This window comes from Gopherus flavomarginatus, chromosome 25, assembly GCF_025201925.1.
Source record: "Gopherus flavomarginatus isolate rGopFla2 chromosome 25, rGopFla2.mat.asm, whole genome shotgun sequence".
Taxonomy (NCBI): Eukaryota; Metazoa; Chordata; order Testudines; family Testudinidae; genus Gopherus; species Gopherus flavomarginatus.
In genome coordinates, this window is record NC_066641.1 from 3,114,851 (window position 1) to 3,140,466 (window position 25,616).

General features: G+C 45.3%; 1 protein-coding gene across 2 annotated transcripts in view; it reads left to right on the plus strand.

Annotated features, from left to right (window-relative positions):
- The first annotated feature begins 13,481 nt into the window (after positions 1–13,481).
- NSF (N-ethylmaleimide sensitive factor, vesicle fusing ATPase) overlaps positions 13,482–25,616 on the plus strand; it is a 155,258-nt gene continuing 143,123 nt past the window's right edge. For both annotated transcript variants that reach the window (XM_050934943.1, XM_050934944.1), the window contains exon 1: positions 13,482–13,591. In XM_050934943.1, the coding sequence (XP_050790900.1) occupies positions 13,580–13,591 (12 nt within the window). In that variant the 5' untranslated portion in view covers positions 13,482–13,579. The remainder of the gene's footprint in view (positions 13,592–25,616) is intronic.

Genomic DNA, 25,616 nt, shown 5'->3' on the forward strand with positions numbered 1-25,616 from the left:
TGTTTATACTAACTGAAATCTTAGCTTGCGTACTTTCCTTGGTATTCTGATTGTAATTTACATTCTTTTAGTGAAAATATGATCATGCCATTGTATAATTTTAATCTGGCTTTGCTTGATTGCAATTTCATTTTTTTTCTCTCGCATAACGCTGAGAAAGTCCTTGTATTCCAGCAGAGTCACTGATGCTCCACGGTCTATTTGGCATTCAGCTTCCTATTTGTTTGTGTGCTGCCGTCTTGTCTTTGCACCTGGTGTAGGTCTGAGCTTTATAAACCATTTTCATTGTTTTGCATATCGTTAATGTCATAGATATGCCAGATCTCATTCCCCCAAGTCATTGCTTGCTTCTTCGATATGGTACATTTTTTCCCCACAGTTATTGCATATGACCCTATATGTGTAACCCACCCACCTCCTGAGTGTGGTGTTCTGTCCCATCTAGTGGCACTGAGACCACTTAGAGTGAGAGAGATATAAAATGAGTCTGCTCTACAGCCACGTGCTAACAGCTATGTGGCTTTTAGTTCATGCCGTAGACGCTCATGCACTAAGCTCTAGAGGCCTTAGGTTCAATCCCGCCCGCCGATGACCGGGGTCTGTTGGGATTACATATGCAAGGCGCTTTCCATTATGTTTTTCTTCACTGTACCCACAGCTCTCCCTCTGCATTTTGTTTATCTCCTCTGCATTGCATTTGTGCATTTGCTTTTGCACAATTGATGATGTATTTTTACTTGTGTTTTCATGCTTTCCCTATGTTATGTGGTGAGTTATCTATGTCAGCTCCACTTATGCTCCGCACTTGGATGTGAGTTTATTCAACATTTTTGAAGATACTTATAAAACCCTTGGAAAAGTTAGTGTGTGGGCTTCCTAAGCAGTCTCCTTTGAGGTCCTGCATCTTTTGTCCCTATTATTAGTCTATCATGAATTAGTCTGAAGAGTTGATAACTGAATGAGTTAGCCCTTTTGTGCACTGAGCTGTTATTTCTCCAGGTTTTTGATTGCAACTGTTGCATACAATATTTTTTTGTGCATTGAAAATGCTTTTGGAGCATGACTAGGATTTTACATGCATCCTCCCAATCTGCTGCTGACATATCCAGATGCTGTTGGAGTATGTGGCAGCCTTTGTCGCAGCTAGTAGTGTGCTGCTCCCTGTTGTCATTGCAATTGTGTAGTTTCCTGGTGTGGTCTAAAGAATATCCAGTTGCTAAATACATCCCATTCAAGTCCCTCTGCTCAGGGACAGGAATCTGCTGCTGTCTTGATTGTTTGTTTTCTTTTTGGGGTCCCCCCCTTCTTAGTTTTCAGTTTCACGCACCGAACTCACGTCTGACACGTTCGATGTTCAAACATCAAAAAGAGCAAGCCAAGACAGTGCAGCAATTAGGCTTTGTTCCTTCCTGCACACGTGCTGACCCCTCTCAAGCACATCCTGACAGTAGACTTGCTAGACATTACCCTACACAAAAGCATAATATCATCCTCCCTATGGGGAAGCTATCTATTATAACAGAGATGCTGGACACCACAGACTACAGCAGAAATCAATGAGCTATATGTGCCTGGCACCCCTGGAAAATCATATGCACGATATCTCAGGCTGGGCACCCAAGAGCAGTGGCCATTTGTGAAAGGATGGGCCTAAAACCATATCCTTGGCAGCGGGAATACAGGTGTGAATCCAAATTTTCCTACAGTTCCCTGCAAAGCCCTATTGTCTAACATCAGCCCGCTGCCCTGAATAGCTCTGTACTTCTAACTGCCTTCCAGTGAGAGTGAGCACTTTAGAACCCCTTGTGAAGCAGCAGTAACATCCCCACTCCACAAATGGGCACCGCGAGGGGTAGTGACAGGCCCAGTGTCATCCCCAGAGCCTGCAGCCCAGCAAGAGCTGGAGTGCAGCTCTCCTGCCTCCAGGCTTGTGGTTTCCCCGCTGCGGTTTGCATTTTGTTTCATCTGGCGAGGCCATGGTGGGGAACAACTATAAAAAGCCAGTTGAAGACGTCTGACCCCTGAGGAACTGTGACTCATACTATATGTAGCCTGGTTGTAGCTTTGTTTCATTTCACCTCCACGGGGCTTTTGTACTGTCAGGGACACAAAGGAGGTCACTTTCTTGCATAGGAGCCACTACTAACAGGAGGCCAAGTTCAAATGTTGATTTTGAAATTCATTTCAGTGCATATGGGGTAGAGACCTTTGCTTCAAACTCTCCCCTCTCAACTTGCAAATCCATCCCCAACACCAATTGTGCTGCTTCCCATTCTCACCTCATTGCACCTGAAATCGGTGAGGGCAAGGCAGGATTTAGGGCGATTCCCCTGATTCCTGGGAACTGGGCCCCGCACCCTCCGCCGAAGTGCCACTGGAAACAGCGGCTACCAGTCGAGCTGCCGCTGAGTTGCCTCCACTATCTTCGGCGGCAGCTCAATTGCTGCCACTGCCTTCAGCCGCATTTCGGTGGCAGCTCTTTCGAAGCCGGTCCTAGGTGGGGGAATCAGTGCAGGATGAATGAAGTTGCCAAGTCCTGAGTCCTAGCGGACAGTGCAGTCAGCAAGAGCCATGCAGGCTCTGAGCTTGGGGGCGTTACACAAGGAACTGCAAGGCAGCAGTGCTGAGTGAAAACAAAGATGAAAGTGGGGCCAGAGCTGCTCAGGGTTTGGAGAGTTTCTGCGGTGGAGGAGTCAGCCTGCACCTACAGACACATAGCAAAGCCAGTCCCCTGAGAACCTGGCGCAGACGCCAAGGCTCCTGGATTAACCCAATTCCCTGCCAACCACCATTATTTTCCCTTCTGCTTTAAGTGAAATATTTTCCTAGATTACACTAAGGAGCCCTGTCTCCTGCAGTAGCTGCCTAGCGAACACACTGGGCAAGATCCTATGCTGGGTCTGAGTTGTGCCCACTGGAGCTGGAGATAGGGAGGCTGGAGCAGTCTGGCTCCTGGGGAAGTCTGGTGCCAGGAAGCTCTGAAGGGACATTCTGGCAGCTGGGGATCACTGGGTGTCAGGTACATCTTTCAGGTGCTGGGAGGCTGGTACGAGGAGAGCAAAGGGGCTGCTGTAGCCAACGGAGGATCCCCACTAGGCAGGAGTAATCCTCGCCTGCCCAGACCCACCAAGTTCGTGCAGACTTTGCAGTGGTGGACTGGCATAAAGCAGCCTCTACCTGGCCACTGTCCAGTTCCCCATCTATTTGGCAGGAGTCTCTGGGGAGGAGAGTCGTAACTGTCGTTTAGGGGCTGGAGGAGGAGAGCGCCACCTCTCTGTGCAGCTGAGCAGTTCTGAGCTCAGGAAGGCTGAGAGGGGGCAGAGAAGGAGGAGTATATATGCTACTGCATACACTGCTCCGTTTTCAATGCTCTCTCCATTGCACTTGGAAAAGGCAGGGCTAGAAGAGAATTCAGTTTAACTGGAGCACTTCCCATCTTTGGCAGCTTCCCAGGACTCCAAGGGCCATACTTTAATTTGCACATAAATGTACATCCCTTAACGTACCATCCTTCTATAGAACCCTCCATCAGAGGGAGCCAACCTGGCTATGAGTTTAGCCCACTCAGCTGGAGGAAGGTCATCACCCCCATTGTACTGGTGGGGGACACGGGCATAGAGCGGCACAGTGACTTATGCTCTAGGAATTATTTTGGGGCCGTTCTCTGGTCCGTGTGACACAAAGGGTCAGACAAGACGGCCACAGGGGTCCCTGCTGACCTTGGAGTCTTGGAATTATTCCAAGTCAGACAGCAAGTCAGTGTCAGGCTGGAGAGTGGGACTCATGACTACTGTCCGCCAGTCCTGTGCCTTCACCACAAAGACAATCTTTCCTCAGGTGCGATGGCAGCATTTTCTGTGACCAAGAACATACATTCCTTGTGCTCGTTTCAGTGTTTGATCATTTTTCTGTCTTTTGTAGTTCAGAGGGGTGGCCACAGGCCATGTTTTAGAACGCCAGCGCTGTCTGTGAGTCTGGGTGACATTTTGAAAGACCCTAATTCAACAGAATGTATAAGCCAGCAGCTGTCCAATAAGATCAGTTTACAGTGTGGTACCCATTCACACTGGCGCACAGTTTCAGGCACTAGGGGATTTTTTGAGAAAAAGGGGGTGAAAGTAGGAAAGATTCCTCTGTCTCAGTGTGGAGTCACAGACACGATTGAAGGATATGTACCAGGAGCCTAGGGTTCAGCTTGTGGCTACATCACAGTGTGGCTTCTTCCTTAGGGAAACGGCTTCAGCGTGGCTTTCCACAGTAAGTCTCTCTCACCCCCCCAGCGCCAAGCCTTAAATTCTAATCAAACATTGACTCCTGTCTTCTGCAAAGGGAGAGAGAGACTGTTGTCATTTTTAAATACTTGGGAGATAGTCAGATACTCCCACGAGGAGTGCCAGTTTGAGAACCTATGCAGAAGTTGCTTTTAATACATTTCTTTGCACCAAATGACAAATAATGTTTTTCAGAAGCATTTTTTATAAGCTAGGGATAAAAGCCACAGTGGCTGGGATGATTATCCAATATTAGGAAAATCATAGAATATCAGGGTTGGAAAGGACCTCAGAAGGTCATCTAGTCCAACCCCCTGCTCAAAGCAGGATCAATTCCCAACTAAATCATTCCAGACAGGGCTTTGTCAAGCCTGACCTTAAAAATCTCTAAGGAAGAGATTCCACCATCTCCCTAGGTAACCCATTCCAGTGCTTCACCACCCTCCTAGTGAAATAGTGTCTCCTAATATTCAACCTAAACCTTCCCCACTGCAACTTGAGACCATTGCTCCTTGTTCTGTCATCTGCCACCACTGAGAACAGTCTATATCCATCGTCTTTGGAACCCCCTTTCAGGTAGTTGAAAACAGCTATCAAATCTCCCCTCATTCTTCTCTTCTGGAGACTAAACAATCCCAGTTCTCTCAGCCTCTCCTCATGAGACATGTGCTCCAGCCTCTTAATCATTTTTGTTGCCCTCCGCTGGACTCTTTCCAATTTTTCCACATCCTTCTTGTAGTGTGGCACCCAAAATTGGACACAGTACTCCAGATGAGGCCTCACCAATGCCGAATAGAGGGGAATGATCATGTCCCTCGATCTGCTAGCAATGCTCCTACTTATACAGCCCAAAATGCCGTTAGCCTTCTTGGCAACAAGGGTACACTGTTGACCCATATCCAGCTTCTTGTCCACTGTAACCCCTAGGTCCTTTTCTGCAGAACTGCTGCCTAGCCGCTTGGTCTCTAGTCTGTAGAAGTGAACGAGATTCTTCCATCCTAAGTGCAGGACTCTGCATTTGTCCTTGTTGAACCTTATCAGGTTTCTTTTGGTCCAATCCTCTAATTTGAATAGGTCCCTCTGTATCCTATTCCTACCTTCCAGTGTATCTACCACTCGTCCCAGTTTAGTGTCATCTGCAAACTAGCTGAGGATGCAATCCATGCCATCCTCCAGATCGTTAATGAAGATATTGAACAAAACCAGCCCCAGGACCAATCCTTGGGGCACTCCGCTTGCTACTGGCTGCCAACTAGACATGGAGCCATTGATCACCACCCATTGAGCCCAATGATCTAGCCAGCTTTCTGTCCACCTTACAGTCCATTCATCCAGCCCATACTTCTTTAACTTGCTGGCAAGAATACTGTGGGAGACAGTATCAAAAGCACGTCCACTGCTTTCCCCTCATCCACAGAGCCAGTTATCTCATCATAGAAGGCAATTAGGTTAGTCAGACATGACTTGCCCTTCGTGAATCCATGCTGACTGTTCCTGATCACTTTCCTCTCCTCTAAGTGCTTCAGAATCGATTCCTTGAGGACCTGCTCCATGATTGTTTCAGGGACTGAGGTGAGGCTGACTGGCCTGTAGTTCCCTGGATCCTCCTCCTTCCATTTTTTTAAAGATGGGCACTACAGTAGCCTTTTTCCAGTCATCCGGGACTTCCCCCGTTCATCATGAGTTTTCAGAGATAATGGCCAATGGCTCTGAAATCACATCCACCAACTCCTTTAGCCCCTCGGATGCAGGGCATCCGGCCCCATGGACATGTGCTTGTCCAGTTTTTCTAAATAGTCCTGAACCACTTCTTTCTCCACAGAGGGCTGGTCACCTCCTCCCCATACTGTGCCGCCCAGTGCAGAAGTCTGGGAGCTGACCTTGTTCGTGAAGACAGAGGCAAAAAAAGCATTGAGTACATTAGCTTTTTCCACATCCTCTGTCATTCCTCCCTCATTCAGTCAGGGGCCCACACTTTCCTTGACCTTTTTCTTGCTGCTAACATACCTGAAGAAACCCTTCTTGTTACTCTTAACATCTCTTGCTAGCTGCAACTCCAAGTGTGATTTGGCCTTCCTGATTTCACTCCTGCATGCCTGAGCAATATTTTTATACTCCTCTCTGGTCGTCAGTCCAATCTTCCACTTCTTGTAAGCTTCTTTTTTATGTTTAAGATCAGCAAGGATTTCACTGTTAAGCCAAGCTGGTCACCTGCCATATTTACTATTATTTCTACACTTTGGGATGGTTTGTTCCTGAAACCTTAATAAGGATTCTTTAAAATACAGCCAGCTCTCCTGGACTCCTTTCCCCTTCGTGTTATTCTCCCAGGGGATCCTGCCCATCAGTTCCCTGAGGGAGTCAAAGTCTGCTTTTCTGAAGTCCAGGATCCGTATTCTGCTGCTCTCCTTTCTTCCTTGTGTCAGGCTCCTGAACTCGACCATCTCATGTTCACTGCCTCCCAGGTTCCCAACCACTTTTGCTTCCCCTACTAATTCTTCCCTGTTTGTGAGCAGCAAGTCAAGAAAAGCTCTGCCCCTAGTTGGTTCCTCCAGCACTTGCACCAGGAAATTGTCCCCTACACTTTCCAAAAAACTTTCAAATAAACAACACCAGAGGCAAAGAAATCCTCCACGTTCTCTCCTTATAGTGCAAAGCCTAACCGTGTTGGAATGTATCAGAAACAAGGGGCAACCATCTCATCAATCTACATTAGCTGCAATAACTTTTAATAGAGACCTTTCTATAGGCCAGTGTCCCTGTTACTCTCTCCAACTTTACCTTCGTTCCAGGAGCTTTTTGCTGTCCCATTTTCCCCCAAGGATTCTGTGTCTGTGCATGTTTGTTTGGATACATTTCTATCAACGGAAAACTGGCTTTGAGAATTTACATGAAAGATATGGATGTCTTCTAAAACTGGGCCCAAGAACAAGCAATGACTGTTAGAGACTCATAAAATCCTGGAAGAAAAATCTTTAATCAAAGGATTTCTAGAGGGGAATTAAAATGCAGCATTAATGTTCATCAGAAAACCGGCAATAATGCACAGTACAAGGTATTTTTAATCGCTGGATATACAGTCAGGATTTCACCGTGAAACCTACTTTATGTGACCCTACAAACAAATAACAAAAACGGTCATCTAGGTAGGTCTTTAACTAGAAAGATATTTGTTGTATGTGTAAATTGGGTGCTGATGAGGGGTGTTGGATTCACAGCCCTGGAGGATGAAGCCCTCTGTCCTCAGAATGTGTACAGAACATTTACTGCTATGTATTTAGCTGGAGGAAGCATCCAGAATGTACTGGGCCCAGTCCCCATCTCAAAGAGCACACATGGCATCCCTAGCATGGGCCCTGGCGTGGCAAGGTTCCCTTCACTGTCCTGCCCACGTGGCTCAACTATGATCTGGAAGAGTCACTTCCATAGGCAAGTTATTTCCTCGTGGTTGTCACAGAGTTGCTTGAACACCCTCTGCTGGGCACTCAGACTGACGTGAGGGATCCATTGCTGAATCCCACATGCTCTCAGCTGGCTGGGGCAGGCAGGCCTAGGCCCTGTCCCTGGCTTTGGGGCTCTAGGCGCACACTGCAGGTGCTGACTTAGTCTGACACCCCTCTTGGCAGTGGGGACTCCTCCTTTGATCCAGTTGCCTTGCCCTTGAAACGAGTGCTGTGTCCCCCTAGCCTCCCAGTACCTCTTGCACATTCCTCAGAATCCGAGAGAAGGTGCAGCCTTCTGGCTTACGGTTTGCCTCGTCCAGGGCGCACAACACTGGAAACCAACTGATACAGAGACAAACTTTGCACAGGATTCTAAAACACTTAAGAGAGAAGCCACAAGAGAGCACAGGTAATTTAGCAAATGACAGCATGAAGCAACACCACTCATTCTAGCTCACCCTTCCCTGGGGGGTCCTTGGAGGACCATCAGAGTTCAGGTAGGCAGGGTTCCCCTGACCTCAGGCTCCTGCAGCACCTGGTCTCTGCTTGAGCTGGTGAAAGTGGCCAGAGACCCAGAGAAGGCAGCTCCTGCCCTTTTATAACCTTCCAGTCTCCTCTGCCAGGTCACTCCCTGATCAGCCTTGCCAGGTGATCACAGATCCCTACTAGATGCCAGGCAACCTCTCCTCTCACAAACCAGTTCTCCTAGCTAGGATCCAGCCTTTGGTCTAAGGCAGTGTTTCTCAACCTATTTACATTGTGGGCCACATATGCAGCCTGATATGTGTTGCGTGGGCCGCAGCCACTCTCTCTCTCTCTGTATATATACTACCTGTACATCTAAAAAAAAAAAAAAAGGTTTAGTATTAGTTTTAGTATTAGTTCTCTCACAGTAATACAATTCAAATTGATATGGTACCTTTAATTTCAACACTGGCAAACATCTATCAAGAACATTTTAAATTAGCAAAATAAGTCAAAACCTTAATGGCTACAATTTATTTGGTCTCACGTACATTATATTAGTGGGAGATCTGGTGACTTCCTTTGTTCGAAGCAGTAATTGCGTCACGGTCAGGTTGAAGATGGGTGACAACACACCGCAGCTGGGCATGAAGAGTTGCATCAGTCAAGCGTGCAGGCTATTGGGACTTAACCCGGCCCATGGCTGAGAATGTACGTTCACAAATGTGAGCCGATCCAAACACAAGCCGTATTTTGACAGTCAAAAGATGCAAATTTTGTCCAGCACACATTTCCATAATTCCTGAACAGACATTGCATGCTGTGCTGCATAAGTTGCTCCCTGTCCCTACAAATCTGACAGCTCCTCTTCCAGTTCCTGCCTGGGAACATTCAATGTTGTTGCAAGATCTTTTATGTTTTAAAATAGGGAAGGTGTAAGGATCCCATGGAAAAGCACTAGCAGACTCTACTTTCACAAAATTGCCAAAACGTGATAAACTTTTCTTGCAGCTGCTGTATCAAAGCAACTATTTCTCTTTTGTCACTTTCCAGAGCACCTTCACATGCTGTGTTTAACACCGGGAAATGTGTGAGGTCTCCTTTAATTTGAATGATGTACATTACAAGTTTGATATTAAAACTAGCAATAGTGCACATTAACTCATTCATTACTTTTCCTTCACTCTGTAGTTGTACATTCAGCCTGTTTAGATGCCCAGTGAGACCGGCAAGGAATACCAAGTCTCTTTTCCTGCTGTCATATTTTAATTTGGGAGATTTATCTTCCTCTCTGATTTCAGAGGAAACCACACAATTTCTGGAAGTAATGCAACAAATCTCTGAAGAACCTCGATTTAGCCATCTTACTTAGGGTTTAACACTATATCGCCATATGAAGACTCCATTTCCTGAAGCAAAGAAACAAAGCGGTGGTGTAGTAAATGTCTGGCATGAATGAAGTTCATTACTTTAACAACTGTGCATATTATTCCCTTCATACAGCCATCTCCTGAGTTGTTGCATAGAGTCAGTTGATGCACAATAGAGTGAAATGCCAACAAATTGGCCTGGTTCTTTGTCATTTTGGTAACTAGTCCCTGATGTTAACCAGTCATACTTAGAGCTCCATCTGTTGTAACAGAAACAATGGAATTTAGTGGAACATTCATTTAACTGCAGGCTTGGCAAACAGCAATGTACATATCCTCCCCACAAGTATGATCGTGTAGTGACTGGAGCAAAACCAAGTCTCCGATAATTTTATAGTTGACTGTATCAATGCATCGAATCCAAATGCAAAGTTGTGCTATGTTTCCTATGTCTGTTGATTCATAAACTGCTAAATTTAAACTGCAGCAAAGACAATCTTTGATTTAAATTGGATAGCCAGAATTCCTGAAAGATCTGAGATCTGCCAACATGCTGTGTTGTTACCTAACTGCAGATTTTTTATCCTTATGACTTCATTTTTGTTTTTCAAATAATTAAAGAGACAGACCACGGTTTGATTAAAGAGGAATATACTGTCAGTAAAAATATTAAGTGATTGAAATCATTAGAGCTATTAATAATACTAAAGGCTTTTGTCAGCAAACACACTAGATAACGTGACCACACACGCTTCATACTCCTAACCTGAAGTGTCTCCCCCCTCAATTCTGTCTGTCATCCCCATCTCATGTACTCAGGTAGTGCACATGGAGACATGTTGGAGGTCCGTAACGAGATGCTGTTAGAAACATACTTCATTATATGGGAAAGTGGTCTCGACGATCCAGGTAGATGAAAGTCCTTTCACAGATGCAATGTGCCTTAATGGTGCAAGATCAAACCCTACCCACCGATTTAACTGTAATAGAAAGAATTCACTCAGGCATAGGTGCCAACTCCGTGAGTGCTCCGGGGCTGGAGCACTCATGGAAAAATAATAGAGGGTGCTCAGCACCCTTGCACAGCCCCACCGATCAGCTCCTCCCCATCCCCCTCAGTGCCTCCCACCTGCCAGCAGATCCCAATCAGTTTCTCCCCCCAATGCCTCCCTCCCACCAGTGATCAGCTGTTCAACGACATGCAGGAGGTGCTGGGGGCTGGGCGCACTTGGGGGAGTGGGCAGAATGGAGTGGGAAGAGGTGGGGTGGGAATAGGAAAGAGGCGGGGGTTTGGGGCAGGTGGTGGAGTGGGGGCGAGGCCTGGGGTGGAGTGGGAGTTGAGCACGCCCCCGGGAAATCACAAAATCGGCACTCAGGTTCCTTTTCTGACTGAATGGTCAGGAGCCTGGTGCAGGCAAGCAATTCCTCCTTGGGGATCACTGGAGCGGGATTAACTGTCCTCTCCCTTCTGGAACTGTGTTGACAGTCTTTAAAGCTTGGAACTCAGGGCTTCAGATGCAAGTGAGTTGAGTCAATGGAAGCCAAATCCTGGATCCAATATGCAGCGGTGGATTAGCCCCGGCCAGTTGGGCGCCCCCTTGCCCCAACCCACTCTACTCACCCAGTGCTCCTGCCAGGGAGGTGGGCAAGCCCCTGTGCCCTGACCCTGCTCTCTGGCAGGAGCACCGGGTGGGCAGAGCTGGCAAGCCCCTGCGCCCTGACCCCGCTCCCCAGGCGGGCAGGAGCATGGGGGGGGAGAGTGGGGGCAACTACAGGTGGAAGGGTGGGGTGGGGCCCCCACTTGCTCTGGCCCAGAGCCCCACAAAACTGTAATCCGCCTCTGCCAATAAGGACAGCTGCATGGTACATAGGTGCCAACTTTTCCTGGTGTCGGTGGGTGCTTGCCCCCGCCCCACCCTGAATCCACACCTGCTCCGCCTCCTCCCGCCCCGCCCCATCCCCGTTCCAACCCCTTCCCCAAAGTCCCCGCCCCAACTCTGCCCCCTCCCTGCCCCTATTGGATTCCTACCCAAATCCCCACCCCAGCCCCGCTCTTCCCAGAGCGTGTCGCATTCCCCCTCCTCCCCCTCCCTCCCAGCACTTGCCGTCGTGAAACGGGGAGAAGCGGGAACATGGCGTGCTCAGGAGAGGATGCAGAGGCGGACATGGAGGTGAGCTGGGGTGGGGCAGGGAGCTGCCAGATTTTTCCCCGTGGGTGCTCCAGCCCCGAAGCCCATGGAGTCGGCGCCTATAGGCTGGCAAGCAGGCTACAGGCAGCAGGAGAAATGAGGGGCTGTTTCCTCTGAGGCTTTTCTGCAGCTATACAGGGAGACCGTCTCTCTCCTTTGCTTCCAGCTGGTCTCTGCCACGTGGAGGGAACCTGGGCTAGCCACAGCCTCTCTCCTGGGACTCTGCATGGTGGGGTCAGAAACTGCTTCCATTCTGCCTGACTGTTTTCAGTCCTCTAATTGGCTGCTGGTGACAGCTGTGGTCTCCCCAAATCCGACTGGTTGTCAGGGTGACTGGGTGGGAGTCACAGCCCCATCCTCTTCCCTTCAGCTGCCAGGGGAAATCAACAGTGCAGGACTCTGTCAACCCCATGGGGCCCAAAAGGGGTGTCTTTTCTCTAGTGACACAGTCCCTTTGCTAAGGGGGGGGTGGGAGACTACTCATAGACTATTCATAAACTTTAAGGTCAGAAGGGACCATTATGATAATCTAGTCTGACCTCCTGCACAACAGGCCACAGAATCTCACCCACCCACTCCTGTATCAAACCCCTAACCTACGTCTGAATTATTGAAGTCCTCAAATTGTGGTTTGAAGACCTCAAGCTGCAGAGAATCCTCCAGCAAATGACCCATGACCCATGCTGCAGAGGAAGGCAAAAAACCTCCAGGGCCTCTGCCAATCTGCCCTGGAGGAAAATTCCTTCCCGACCCCAAATATGGCGATCAGCTAACCTGAGCATGTGGGCAAGACTCACCAGCCAGCACCCAGGAAAGAATTCTCTGTAGTAACTCAGATCCCACCCCAGCTAACGTTCAATCACAGACCACTGGGCATACTTACCTGCAGATAATCAAAGATCAGTTGCCAAATTAATTGCCAAAATTAGGCTATCCCATCATACCATCCCCTCCATATGCTTAGTTTCAAAGCCAGATATGTCTTTTGCCCCCACTACTCCCCTTGGAAGGCTGTTCCAGAACTTCACTCTTCTAATGGTTAGAAACCTTTGTCTAATTTCAAGTCTAAACTTCCTAGTGTTCAGTTTATATCCATTGGTTCTTGTGCCCACATTGGTACTTAAATAATTCCTCTCCCTCCCTAATATTTATCCCTCTGATATATTTATAAAGAGCAATCATATCCCCCCCTCAACATTCTTTTGGTTAGGCTAAACAAGCCAAGCTCTTTGAGTCTCCTTTCATGTGACAGGTTTTCCATTCCTCGGATCATCCTAGTAGCCCTTCTCTGCAGCTGTTCCAGTCGGGTGGCAAGTCCGTGCTGTGTAGTTACACAGCTGTTTCAGTGTGCTGGCTCAATCCAAGCACGTGCATGTAAGTCCATCTGGCTGGAAATTACACCTCCAGCTTCCATCTGCTGGGGCAAACAAGGAGGCTGTGGTGACACGGTGGCGTACTGCCTGGCGCAGCAGTGACAACCCCAAGTGCTCCAAAAGGGTGTGTGCCAGACCCAATTCCTGGGGCTGCTTTGACAATCAGCTAAACTGCCAAGTCCTGGGGCTGCAGAGCCTCTCCCCAAAGCCCAGCTCGCCACACGCCTGCCCAGCCTCACACCCACTCTGCAGGCCTTGGCCTGGTGACGTCACGTCGCTGGAATGAGGCCAAGGCGTAGTGACGTCACCCGCGGAGCCCGGGGCGCGCAGCGCTGCCCTCTGCCGGGGGCTCGGCGGCGCGCTGCTCCGAACGCAGTGCAGCAGGGCCGCAGTGCGCATGCGCATGCGCGGCCGCCTTACGCGCTGGCATTCGGCTGCCGGGTGGTGTCTGTAGGGCGGCGCGGCGAGATGGCGGGGCGGGTGAGTGCGCGTGAGGGGCGTCCCCCGAGCCCCGGTTCCGGGTCCCCTCCCCCCGGGCCGTGTCCCCCGTTCCTCCCCCTCCTCCCCACTCACCCCGGTTCCGGGTCCCCTCCCCCCCTGCTGTGTCCCCCCTCCCCCCGAGCCGTGTCCCTCTTTCCTCCTCTTCCCCCCCGCTCACCCCTTCCCCCCCCCCCCGGGCCGTGTCCCCCGTTCCTCTCCCCACTCACCCCTCGCCCCGGTTCCGGGTCCCCCCTCCCCCCGGGCCGTGTCCCCCGTTCCTCCTCTTCCCCCCCGCTCACCCCGGTTCCGGGTCCCCTCCCCCCCTGCTGTGTCCCCCCTCGCTCCGGGCCGGGTCCCCCTTTCCTCCTCTTCCCCTCCCCGCTCACCACTTCCCCCTGCGGGCCGGGCCGAGTCCTCCCTTCCCGCCCCGGGTCCCCCTCTTCTTCCCCTCCTCCCCACTCACCCCTCGCCCCGGGCCGAGTCCTCCCTTCCTCCTGGGTCGGGTCCCCCTCTCCTCCCTCTTCCCCCTCCGCTCACCCCTTCCCCCGGGCTGAATCCCCCGTTCCTCTCCCTGCTCCCCACTCACTGCTTCCCCCCCCGAACCGGGTCCTCCAGGTCACCCCTCCTCCCCCTATGTCATGTCCCGCTTTCCTACCAGTCACCCCTCCTTCCCTGTACCCCCAGTCACCCCCCTTTCCCCCCAGGGTGTCTCCTCCTTCACCTCACGCTGGGTCCCCCTTTCTCTCCAATCATCCCCCCTTCCCCCTGGGCTGCGTCCCACACACAGGAGGGGAACATGGGACTGACAGGTGCCCCTGTCCTCCCCTAGTCCCCCAACACTCATCCCTCATGTCCCCCTTCTCAGAGTCCCACCTCTCCCCTTCCCATCAGCGGATCCCCCAGCCCCTACCCCTTGTTCCCACTGGATCTTCCAATGCGAATCACCTTCCCCTCCCGGCGAGCACTTGCTTTTATAGTTTATTTTCTGTTCAGAAAAAAATTTCAGCGTGAATATTCTGTTGTCCTTAGATTATATTTTCCCATAATAAAGATCTCCCTTGATAGAGGCAGATTGGAGCAATATGCTTGCTTTTAATTTCAGATTCTTGTCCTGGTTGGGATTTGAACTCAGGTTTGATCATCCCTTAGAAATTAGATTGACCTAGTTTTGTCAAGGTTGTGAAAAATTAAACATGTTGAACCCTCTAGTTAGGTTTACCTAGCCTCTGCTGTAGAAGTGGGTAGGTCAGTGGAAGAATTTTTCTGTTGATTTAGCTATCACCTCTCGGAGAGATGGATTAGCTGCATTGGTGGAAGAAACCTCTTCTGTTCATGTAGGAATCCTCTACGCTATGACATTAGGTACAGCAGCAGAGTTGCAGTGATGCAGCTGTGCACTGTAGTGTAAATGTAGTTTTACAAGGCCTGGGTTAGAGCTGGGATTAGAATTTGATGGTTGTGATATTCCCAGATTTTATAATAAAGAGGTAACTTTCTCAATAGCTTCTTGGTCTGCACGTGCTCAGTTTAATTCTTTAGCTCATAATTCAGTGCAAGAGGCTTCTGACAGACTAGAGTAACAAAACCTTTTTCAAAGTTAAGTTTTAGTTTGATTTTTCCTTGGAGGGCTGGTGGGTGGCATGCACTCTGTGAGGATAACCTTCAAATACTGGAGACCCTGGTGCAATGGAGCACTTGTTTGATCTCTCCCTGTAAGCAACATTTGGGTGCCAGAATCTCTTAACATTAAGAAAATCTATTTTGTTCAGGTGCTGTATCTTGGGAGCTCCTTGTTCAAATGTCCTCAAATTTGGATCCCTAACAGAACCCTGTGCTGCCATAAGGCATACCAGATTTCAAGGCAACCTGTGCAACTGTGTAGATATCAAGCACTTAGATTCAAGCTTTAAACAGAAATCTGGTCTGAACTTTTACTGTAGTAATGTCAAACTTAACAGCTAGGTCATGAAGTAGAACACACAGTAGGTCGTTGGTGCCAAGGGGTTCAATTTTAAGAGAGTACTGAAGCAGTATGTAGGAATATGCAAGAGTTCAGCAGTAGGCACAGCTTCATGGTCATGTTTTCCATGGTGTTACATCCCTTATATTAGATGTGAATTTGGCTCTCAGTCAGCAGGCATCAGTAACTGAAGCCTGATTGTTCTCTAGGTTGTCTATTTGTGCGTATAGATCTTGGTACAATAGTGTCATGGAAAAATATTGTGCAGTACCCTTTAGTTTACTGAATAAGATTGTATTTGTAACAGGAAAATAAATCTGATGATCATTCAGGACCGGGTGTGCTGGTATTGTGGATAGTTCCTGGTGCTTTGATAAAACTAAGAATGGAGAGCAGTTGGTGAGCAGATACCTCATATGTTGCATACTGAGGGCTTGTCTACACTGCTGCCTAAGTTGATGTAAGTTATGTCGCTCAGGGGTGTGAAAAAAACTTACTTTGACTTAATGCGGTGTCTACACCATGCTGTGTCGGCAGGAGAGCTTCCGCTGCTCATTGAGATAGATTAATTACGTCGAGGTTGAGGATGATCTTTCTCAGGTTTTATTTTTTATGGGTCCTTTGGTGATTGAGGTGTCCAATCCTTGAGCCACAGGCTTGTTGGCAGAAGTTGCAGGTGGTTGGAAGTCAGGGTTGGGCCAGGATTGCTGCATGACAGTCATCTGACCTTTCTTTTCTGGTGTTTTTCTGCAAGCAGGGCAATGCAATTTTCCTCAAAAGTAGACCTTCCTTCTCGGAGACATCTTCGCCAGTTATCCCTATCCTGGGTTACTGTTTCCCAGTGTGTGGTGCTGATGCCACATCTCTTGATGTTTATTTTGAAGGAGTCTTTAAAGCCTTTCTTTTGGCTTCCCCATTTTCTTTCTCGTTTGGTGAGCTGGGCGTACAGCAATTGTTTTGGTAAATGTATGTCAGGCATGCGCACACAGTGCCAGCTCCACCTCAGCTGCTGCTGGATAATCAGGGCCTCAACACTGATGTTGGTCCCTGTGAGGACACTGACAGTGTGGCCATCCTCCCATTTTATGTTGGGGATTGTCCAAAGAAAGTGCTGGTGCTAATGTTCCAGGTTTTTCCGGTGTTTTCTATAGGTCACCCAAGTGTCTCAGCCATAGAGGAGAGTTGGCATTACCACTAGTTTATAAACTAAAAGTTTAGTGTGTGTTCTGTTGTAATTGTTAAACATCTAGTGAGACAGACTGCCACAGGCAAGCCTGGCACAACAGATTCTGTGCTGAATCTCAATGTCTGTGTTTGCTCTCTGTGAGAGATGGCTGCCAAGATAGGCAAAATATCCTACATTTTTCCAGTTCTTCTTTGTCAGTGGAAATCTTCCTTGCTGAGTATGATGATTGACCAGGAGCTGGCTGGAGGAGAACTTTTTTTTTGTTGCTGATGTTCAGAGGTAGCCCTAGGCTATTAAGCAAAGCAGTTGAACAAATGAACAATACAGAATCAGGCCTTTCCATATTTATCTGATATCGCGATAGAAGGGCAAGATGCACAGGAAGTGTTGTGGATTCTTTGCTAGGTTAGAATCCTGCTGGAGGCCCCTTGCTTGCTTAGTCACCTAATTTCAGGATACCTCTAGAACCTTGGAAGTGGTGGGGTCCTGTATATGATTGGAAGAATCAGTCTGCTTTATGGGCTGTTGTGCTTTTGGGGCAGGGGGAAGCACCTTTGTAGGTATTGCCTCCTATGCAGGTTTTAAATGTAATGGCCAGTTCTTCAAAATCTCTGTCCTTTTTAGCATTTAAAATCAAGTCAACAAATAGTGTCCTGTCATGCTTCAAGGGTTATATGACACAACAGATTTTACTGAAATCCATGCAGGACAACTGTTGTATTAATAAACTGCTTTAGTCAGGAGAATGAAGACTGTTCTGACCTTTAAATGAAAGATATCACTTGGATAGAAAAAAGAAAAATCTTGATGCCCTACCCTGCATCCAGGAAGGAGTACATCATAATTGTCTAGGACAGCGAGGCCTGGTATAAACTTTGTGCACTCAGAGTTCATCCCTAAAGTAACATTAACATCCGAGAGTGGACACAACTGCTTGTAGAAAAAAGGGTTGGCTTGTTCTTCTGCTGTTTTAATATTGTGATGTAGTGATGATGGGTTAGGTGTCAAACTCAGACTTTATTAACTGCTCAGTATCTGCGGGCCAGGGCTCAAAAATCTATTCACCTGCAAAACAAACTTTGGGATCTGAACCTACCCCTTAGAGAACCTCATGTAAAATATACCCACAGTGCAACTGGATAGCCTTTGAAACAGTTGTCAGTCTCTTCTTCTAGCAGTTTGGTATGGCTAGTTAAACCAGTGATGATGTAAATTATAGGTAAGATGTGGATGGTAGAGTCTCTCGGCTTTGGCAATAATGACCCTGGTCAATATTTTCAGTCTTGTTCCATGTGCTATTTATTGGGAATGATGAGTCTCTTGCGTAGACAGGAAGGACTTTGTATACAATATGTGTACTAGTAGCCTAAAAGTTCTCTGGGATGAAGAAATATTCCAGATTGTTACAAAAGTACACCCTTGAATATAGGGTAAAGTCTTAGTTTGGCCGTGCAATGGCTTGCTCCTATTTAAAGCTTTTCCTCTTGATGTGATGTTTCATCTGAATTGCCTTTAAAGTAGCAATTTGTTACTTTGTAACTAAATTATCAGAAATGGATAATCTTGGCTAGTGGGAGGAACGAGAAGTGATATTGTTTCAAAAGATGGATAAATTAAATGGTGATTCTTTGAGCTTTGCTGCTTTCGTTGGTGGGGTAAGACTAACAATAAGGGAGGAGTATAGGGTTATTTGATTCAATCTTGTAAAATGATGTTAGGAAATCCTTGCTTTCTAATTGGTATCATGGCACAGTACTATAGGTAGAAACTATTTTTGGTTGATCAAACTACAGTATTGTAGAGACCTGGCTGGTATGTATGCTGCACTTCCCTGCTAGGTAGAATCAAACCTGATCAGGTGGATCATAGACCCTATAATGCTAACAGCTGATGGAGATTATCCATTAGCTCAAGTGGTAGTGGTCTGTGCTTTTGTGTCAGAGGGACCTTAGTTCTGTTAGTGCCTTGAAATTCTTAATGGCTCTGATGTGCAGCTGTAGTGATAACCTTGCAATTACTAGATAGCTATAGACTTGTTACAAGATAATTATCCCTTCATTAAGAACTACTTTTTTTCTGGTTTTATCCATTGTGTTGTAATCATTTATGCAGAATCATGGCAAGGATTGCTTTGTAAATAAATCTATTGATTGACTATTATGTGGGCTTTTATGGCAACTTTACATTTATTTTTAAAAGTTTAATTAAATTTGAGCAAGAAATATTTGAATCACAAATTCTAAAACTTTTTAGGGAGGACATTTCAGATAGCTTTGCAAAATAATCATGAAAATCTTGGAGCCAAGCCCCCAAAATCTACTTGTGTGTCTTTACTACAATGAGAGGCAGAGGGGTAAATTATTATTTGAATTATGATTGGGGTCCTTTAGACACTATTGCGATGTGGACCCTGTTGTGCTTAGCATGGGGCATATGCATGTTAAGTGACAGTCCCTGCCCTAGAGTTTACAGTTCAAATAAGTAAGACAGGGAAATTGTGGGAGGGGAAAGAGAAGCACATCTCAGTGTTATAATGGTCATCAGAAAAATCACTTATCCTAGTGGCATAGTGATAACCAGTCCAGACCGAGCTGGAATGGAGCACTTCAGCTACGGCAAATACATACAGAACAAGTTTTAACCACAGCTTATGTAGTATGTAAAGAGAGGCTTATTAGGGTATGTCTGCACAGCATTGTGGAGTAAGTGGGAGTGAGTCTCTCAGCCCGTGTTGACACTCAAATTAGTGAGGCTTGCGCTAGCACTCTAAAAATAGCTGTATAGACAGTGCTTTGAAGTTGCAGCTCAGGCTGGAGCTTGGGCTCTGAAGCCCATTCCCCTCCCTAGGCTTCAGAGCCCGAACTGCAGCCTGCATTGCAACTTCAAAGCACTGTCTACACAGCTATTTTTAGAGCACTAACACGAGCCCCTCTAGCCCGGGTCCGTCGACCTGATCTGGGAGGTTGGCTCCGTCTGGGTAGATATATCCCTAGGGTCAACTATCGGTAATAATGTTATGTGGAGGAAACCCATCAACAAGGCTGATCCAGTTCATTTCACACAGACCTCAGTACTGATGTCCGATGGTAACAACTTTCAATCTGTGCTATCTTGATGCGGATTTGAAATAGTGATGTAGACATGGAAGGCCCCACACACAGGTACCAATTCCTGAGACATTCAGCTCCTCACCATTTGCTTTCTTGAATTGGAAAAAGAATGTACTCTTTCCCCCTTGTTATGCTCGCTGATTTTCTGCTCTGCTCTCTGGCTAGGGTAAACACGGGTAGCCAGTCCTGCTCATCTCTGAAGTTCAAATTTTGTTTGCTTTTGAAAATACAAGCAGAGGCTTTATGGCAGTGGAAGCACCTGGGTCAAGGGAGGAGTGAAGAGGAGTGTATACCACTCTATTTCTTGCCTGGAGTCTATTTTTTTATCTAAGGACAATCTCAGCAGCCCACTTAAGACACTTCACTTTCATGAAAATTAACAGTTATTCAAGTTTTTTTTAAAAGCTTGCTATTCAAACTCAGTGTAACTTAAAACCACTAAAAATCTCATTGTGATAGGAGTTAATATTTTTAGGATAATCAGGTAAAGACCTCAACTGTTCACCTTCAAAGGCACTAAATTTGACTTGATATTGTTGAACTTGTTACACATGCTTAAGGAGCACAACTCCTTCCAAACCAGAAGAATTTAATTTGCAAAACCTTTTTGAAGGATAAACAAAGCAGATGGAAATGGAGGCTTCCCAGCTGGAAATGAGGGTCACCTACCTGTGATGTTACACACACTAAACACTTCATGTCCTTTATATTGCTGATCTTTCAATAAAACTAAACTATTACAGATCTTGAGGGAAATCCTGATGATTTAGTGTCTTGGAAAAGCATTTGTGGTCAGGTTTGTCTTTTTCTTGGACAACAGGTGTATGATGTACCCCATGAAAACACAAACATTGCAGAGCACTTGCTAAACTCATATTTGTGATTTTTTTAATTCTTTGTTGCTTTTTAAAATAAGCATTTTGACTATTAAAATGTTTTTTAAAAGTTCAAAACCGTACATGATTAAAAACAGAAATATTTTTAGACAAGTGACAGAATAAAGTAGTACTATGAAACCCTTGGTACTGGTGGTTAGTTTCCCTCACTTGCCAGCAATGGGACCTACAGGAGAAAATTTCAATTCACTATATTTTGCATCTAGATCTATACATGTGATGTCATGTTTATGTATATGACCATACTGAGGCAGTGAAAAATTAAATTGGATACTTATTTTCTGAGGTCTTTTGTAAAGAAAGAGTCTTGACTATGTTAGTGACACAATTTGATTTTTTTAAAAAAAGTCTGAAGAGCTTACATCATGGTTTGATGGTCTGAACACAGAACTGGGTGTCAGAAACATAATTTTTATCCTAGCTCCAACATCAGCTCAGTCTTGGCCTCTGTTAACTCACTGGACTTCTTTTTTTCCCATCTGTAAAGTGGGGCTAATACTTTCCTACCTTCCTCTTAGTGATTTTGAGTTTTAATGAGTTGATGGATATAAAGTAATATGAAGATGAAGCTACTTAGGATATATTTGATTCTCCTGGCAATACCATGTTTGTTCTGGTTTGCTGATTTCCAAAAACTGAGCTACTGGAGATAGAAGGTGTCATGTACTAATATAGAAAAAAGAATGCATTATGTTATTGTTTCTAAACACCGTTCCCAAAGGATGGCTGTAGAGAAAATGTCTTCATATTTTTAAACTTCTAAAATGATTTTATTGATCTTAACACAAGGTCTGTCACAAGGCACTTGACAGGGTGGTTTTGATTTAAATCAAACTAGTCGAGAAGACTTGATTTAATCATGGTTTTCTACATAAAAGTGCATTCTTGCTGATTGTTATAACCTTAATACATATTCTTCACAGCTCAGAGATAGATGTAGGTTTCATTTTTAGAAGGTACACACTATACATTTTAAAATAGTGATTTATTTTGAAAACTTTTCAGATTAGTTTTACAGCTATATCAGAAAATGATTGGTTATTTCATTTACCAAAGATATTTGAAGCAGATATTTGTGAAGTCATTGGGAGATGAACTATCTCCAGTTCAACAGGTTAATCATTAATATTTGGAGAATTTTCTGGCCATGCTGTATAAGGAGGAGAACATCACCAGACTGACATTTAAATTGTTTTACTTAACTAAAACAACAATGTTAAGGGGGGAGGGATAGCTCAGTGGTTTGAGCATTGGCCTGTTGAACCCAGGGTTGTGAGTTCAATCCTTGAGGGGGCCATCGGGGGGGGAACAACTGTACTTGTTCCTGCTAGTGAAGGCAGGGGGCTGGACTCATTGACCTTTCAAGGTCTCTTCCCTTCCAGTTCTGTGAGATAGGTATATCTCCATATAAGTGTTCTGGATTTTTTTTCTTCAACAGCAAACTTATAATATTTTAACAAAACAAGCATATGTCCCATCACATCTCACATTTATCTCCAGACTTCTCCTTGTCCAGATCTGTTCTGCCCCCAACAATCTTCTATTCATTGAACTTTTTGAAACTTTGCACTTTTAGAGAGAGGTAAGGGATTGACTCTGTGTACACAAATTTGCAGAGGGACAACAGAGTTGAGGTCTGCTATTTCTCACCTTTATATATTATTTATTTATTTAAAACATTTTTGCTGTTAACAAGCATGTTACCTCTGGAGGCACAAATCCACAGTTCGAGAACTGGAAAACTAAGCATCTCTGATGGTATCTTCTAGACTGAGCACTGAGTCCCATTGGGTGGATTAACCTCAATAATCTATACAGAACCCCAGAAGAATAATCTGTGGAACCCCATAAGATTGGGTCCCTAATCCATGAACTATTGGAACTCATTTACAAAACTTTTCTTAAACATGACATGAATATGTTGTCTCATACTATGGAATTTGAATTTATAATCCCTATTCCAGGATGAGATATCTATGAGCTATAATGTATCTTAATTAAAACTATCTTTAGATAGGTTTTTTCCTCAAAAAGCATTTTATTAAAAAAATCCAATTTAAATTAAAAAAATCATTGATTTTTATCCACCCTGATAAGGCTTCATGTAAGGTGTGTTGTGACTGCAACATCACATGGTCACAACACACTGGTTCTTACTAGTTCCTTTCTTGTGCACCAACAGGTTGGAAAAACAGTCAGTTTCAACTCCCTGCTGGGTCACAAGCATCAAGTAAGGAGAGCACAGTATCATTACATCATAATTGCAATAGAAGCCTAGCCCTTTGTGCTTAAGACTGCTTCAGACCTACTTAAGGAGACTCAATAGCTTGCCATCAGGAATATAAATGAAAATAAAAAGGTAGTGAGGAAATAGGGGAATCTAGTTTTGCGGTTTCAAGGTACATTTTCAGAGTCATGTAAAGGAGACAGGAATAGGACTAAAATGCACAGGAAGAGGAACAGTTTTACTTTTGAAAGATCATAATTTTTTTCTGGTAAATTACAATATTTAATATTAATCTAGTTCAGGGAGCCTAGCATCAGGTTTTAACATCCAGTTCTCAGTGTAAGGAACAAAATCTCTCCCAGATTTAGATGCTCTTGCATAACCTGCTGTCAGGATCAGCAAGTTAAGCTTTCCTCTGTCAAATGAGGAGCGGCTTTGTCTATAAATACAAAAGTAGTGCTGATTCTCATATTCAGTAGAGAACTGACCATTAGTAACTAATTTCTTCTATGAATAACAAACTTGTCCCCGCTTAGGACTCCAAAAATGGAAAACACCATATCCAAGAATTCTTTTAATACCCTCAAGTTCTCTGTCTCTATAGAAATTTGACTTCAGATTTGTGGATGGTAACAACTAGGGCTGTCAGGCAATTAAAAAAATTAAGCGTGTGATTAATTGCACTGTTTAAATGGTATTCTATTATTGTTTTAAAAATATTTTTGGATGTTTTCTACGTTTTCAAATGTAATATATGGCAGAATGCAGGTAAAACAGACCAGGTGACATGCGATTCTCCTCCAAGGAGTTCAATCACAAATTTAATTAATGTGTTTCTTTTTTAATGAGCGTCGTCAGCATGGTAGCATGTCCTCTGGAATGGTATACAAACATTTAGCACATCTGGCATGTAAATACCTTGCAATGCTGGCTACAAAAGTGCCATACAATTGCCTGGTCTCACTTTCTGTTGACATTGTAAATAAGAAGAGGACAGCATTATCTCCTGTAAGTGTAAAACTTGCTTGTCTTAGCAATTTGCTGAGGAAGAAGTAGGGCTGAATGGACTTGTAGGCTCTGAAGTTTTATATTGGTTTGTTTTTGAGTGCAGTTACATAACCAAATAAAATCTACACTTGTAAATTTCACTTTCCTAACAAAGAGATTACACTACAGTACTTGTATGAGGTGAATTGAAAAATACTATTTCTTTTATAATTTTTACAGTGCAAAAATTAATAAATATACACTTTGATTTCAATTACAACACCAGTACAATAAATATGAAAATGTAGAAAAACATCCAAAATATTTAATAAATTTCAATTGGTATTCTATTGTTTAACAGTGCAATTAAAACTGACTAATTTTTTTGTTAATCGCGTGAGTTAACTGAGATTAATTGACAGCCCTAGTAACAATTTAATTGTTTTGAGTTTCCTTTATAACTTGGAGTTCACATTGTATTAAAATCCCAAGCAATAGCCTAGAAAGCTTATTCCAAGCTAAATTCGCGCTACTTCACAAGCACTGATGATTTTATTTTTATCACAAGCACCTAACCTTTGTTCTGGACCCTTATGCTGGCTTTCAGAGGGGAATAATAGATGTACCAATTTATATATAGGCTATATCTGAAAATGGTTGGAAGGTGATGCTTAACTATTTAAGTCCTTGGTTTGAAATACCTAGACTCCCTAGTATCACAGGTTCAGATCCTGGTAGGGTTGACTCAAAATTCCATCATTCTGTCGTGGAGAAATTGGGATCCTTACAGTTTCTGTTAGGATCTTTCAGGCAAGACATGAAGGGATTATTATTTATTATGAAGGCTTGTCTGTTCTGTATGGACCCTGACGTAATTCTTGTAAGATTACCATGCTGTCCTTATTTAAAGTAATAAAAAATGCCTTTCCAATTGCTGTGCAGTATGATGTGCACAGATTAGTTGCTGCCCTCTGTCCTGGTGGTGGCAAAATCTAAATGGTGCTGTATTTAGATGCACAGTGTCACAATTCTGGATTCTCCAGAATGAAAACTGCTGCATAAATGTTACGTGTTATCAACATCAATGAGCCTTCTGCCCCCTGTGTTGCTCTTTTATAGTTGCTTTTGTGTCTCCGATAATGGTTTGTTAATGTTTGGATTTGAAGTAGTACATTGTAAGGTAAGGGAGAGCACAGCAATTATCTTGCAGCATGAGAAACATCAGTGTTACCTGTAGTCATATTTATCTCCTGTCAAATTGGAGGGAGAATACAGAATTAGCCTTACATTAATGTAGTTCTTAACATAAGGGCTTTGGTCACTGCAGAAGAGGGGAAGGGAAGGCTTGCCGCTGAATGAACCTCAGTAACATCTCTTTGGAGAAGCTCATGCCCTGCCCCATCCACATACCCCTGTTCCCTGACTGCCTCTGGACTCCTGCCACCCCCTTCCAACCCCTCCTCTCATTCTTGATGGCCCCCTGGAACCCCTGCCCCATTCAACCCCTCCTCTCATTCCTGATGGCCCCCCGGAACCCCTGCCCTATCCAACCACCCCTTCTCCCTGTCCCCTGACTGCCTCAGGAACCCCTGCCCCTGACTGCCCCCTGCCACCTCATCCCAACCCCCCCCCTTCCTGACTGCCCCCCCGGGACCCCTG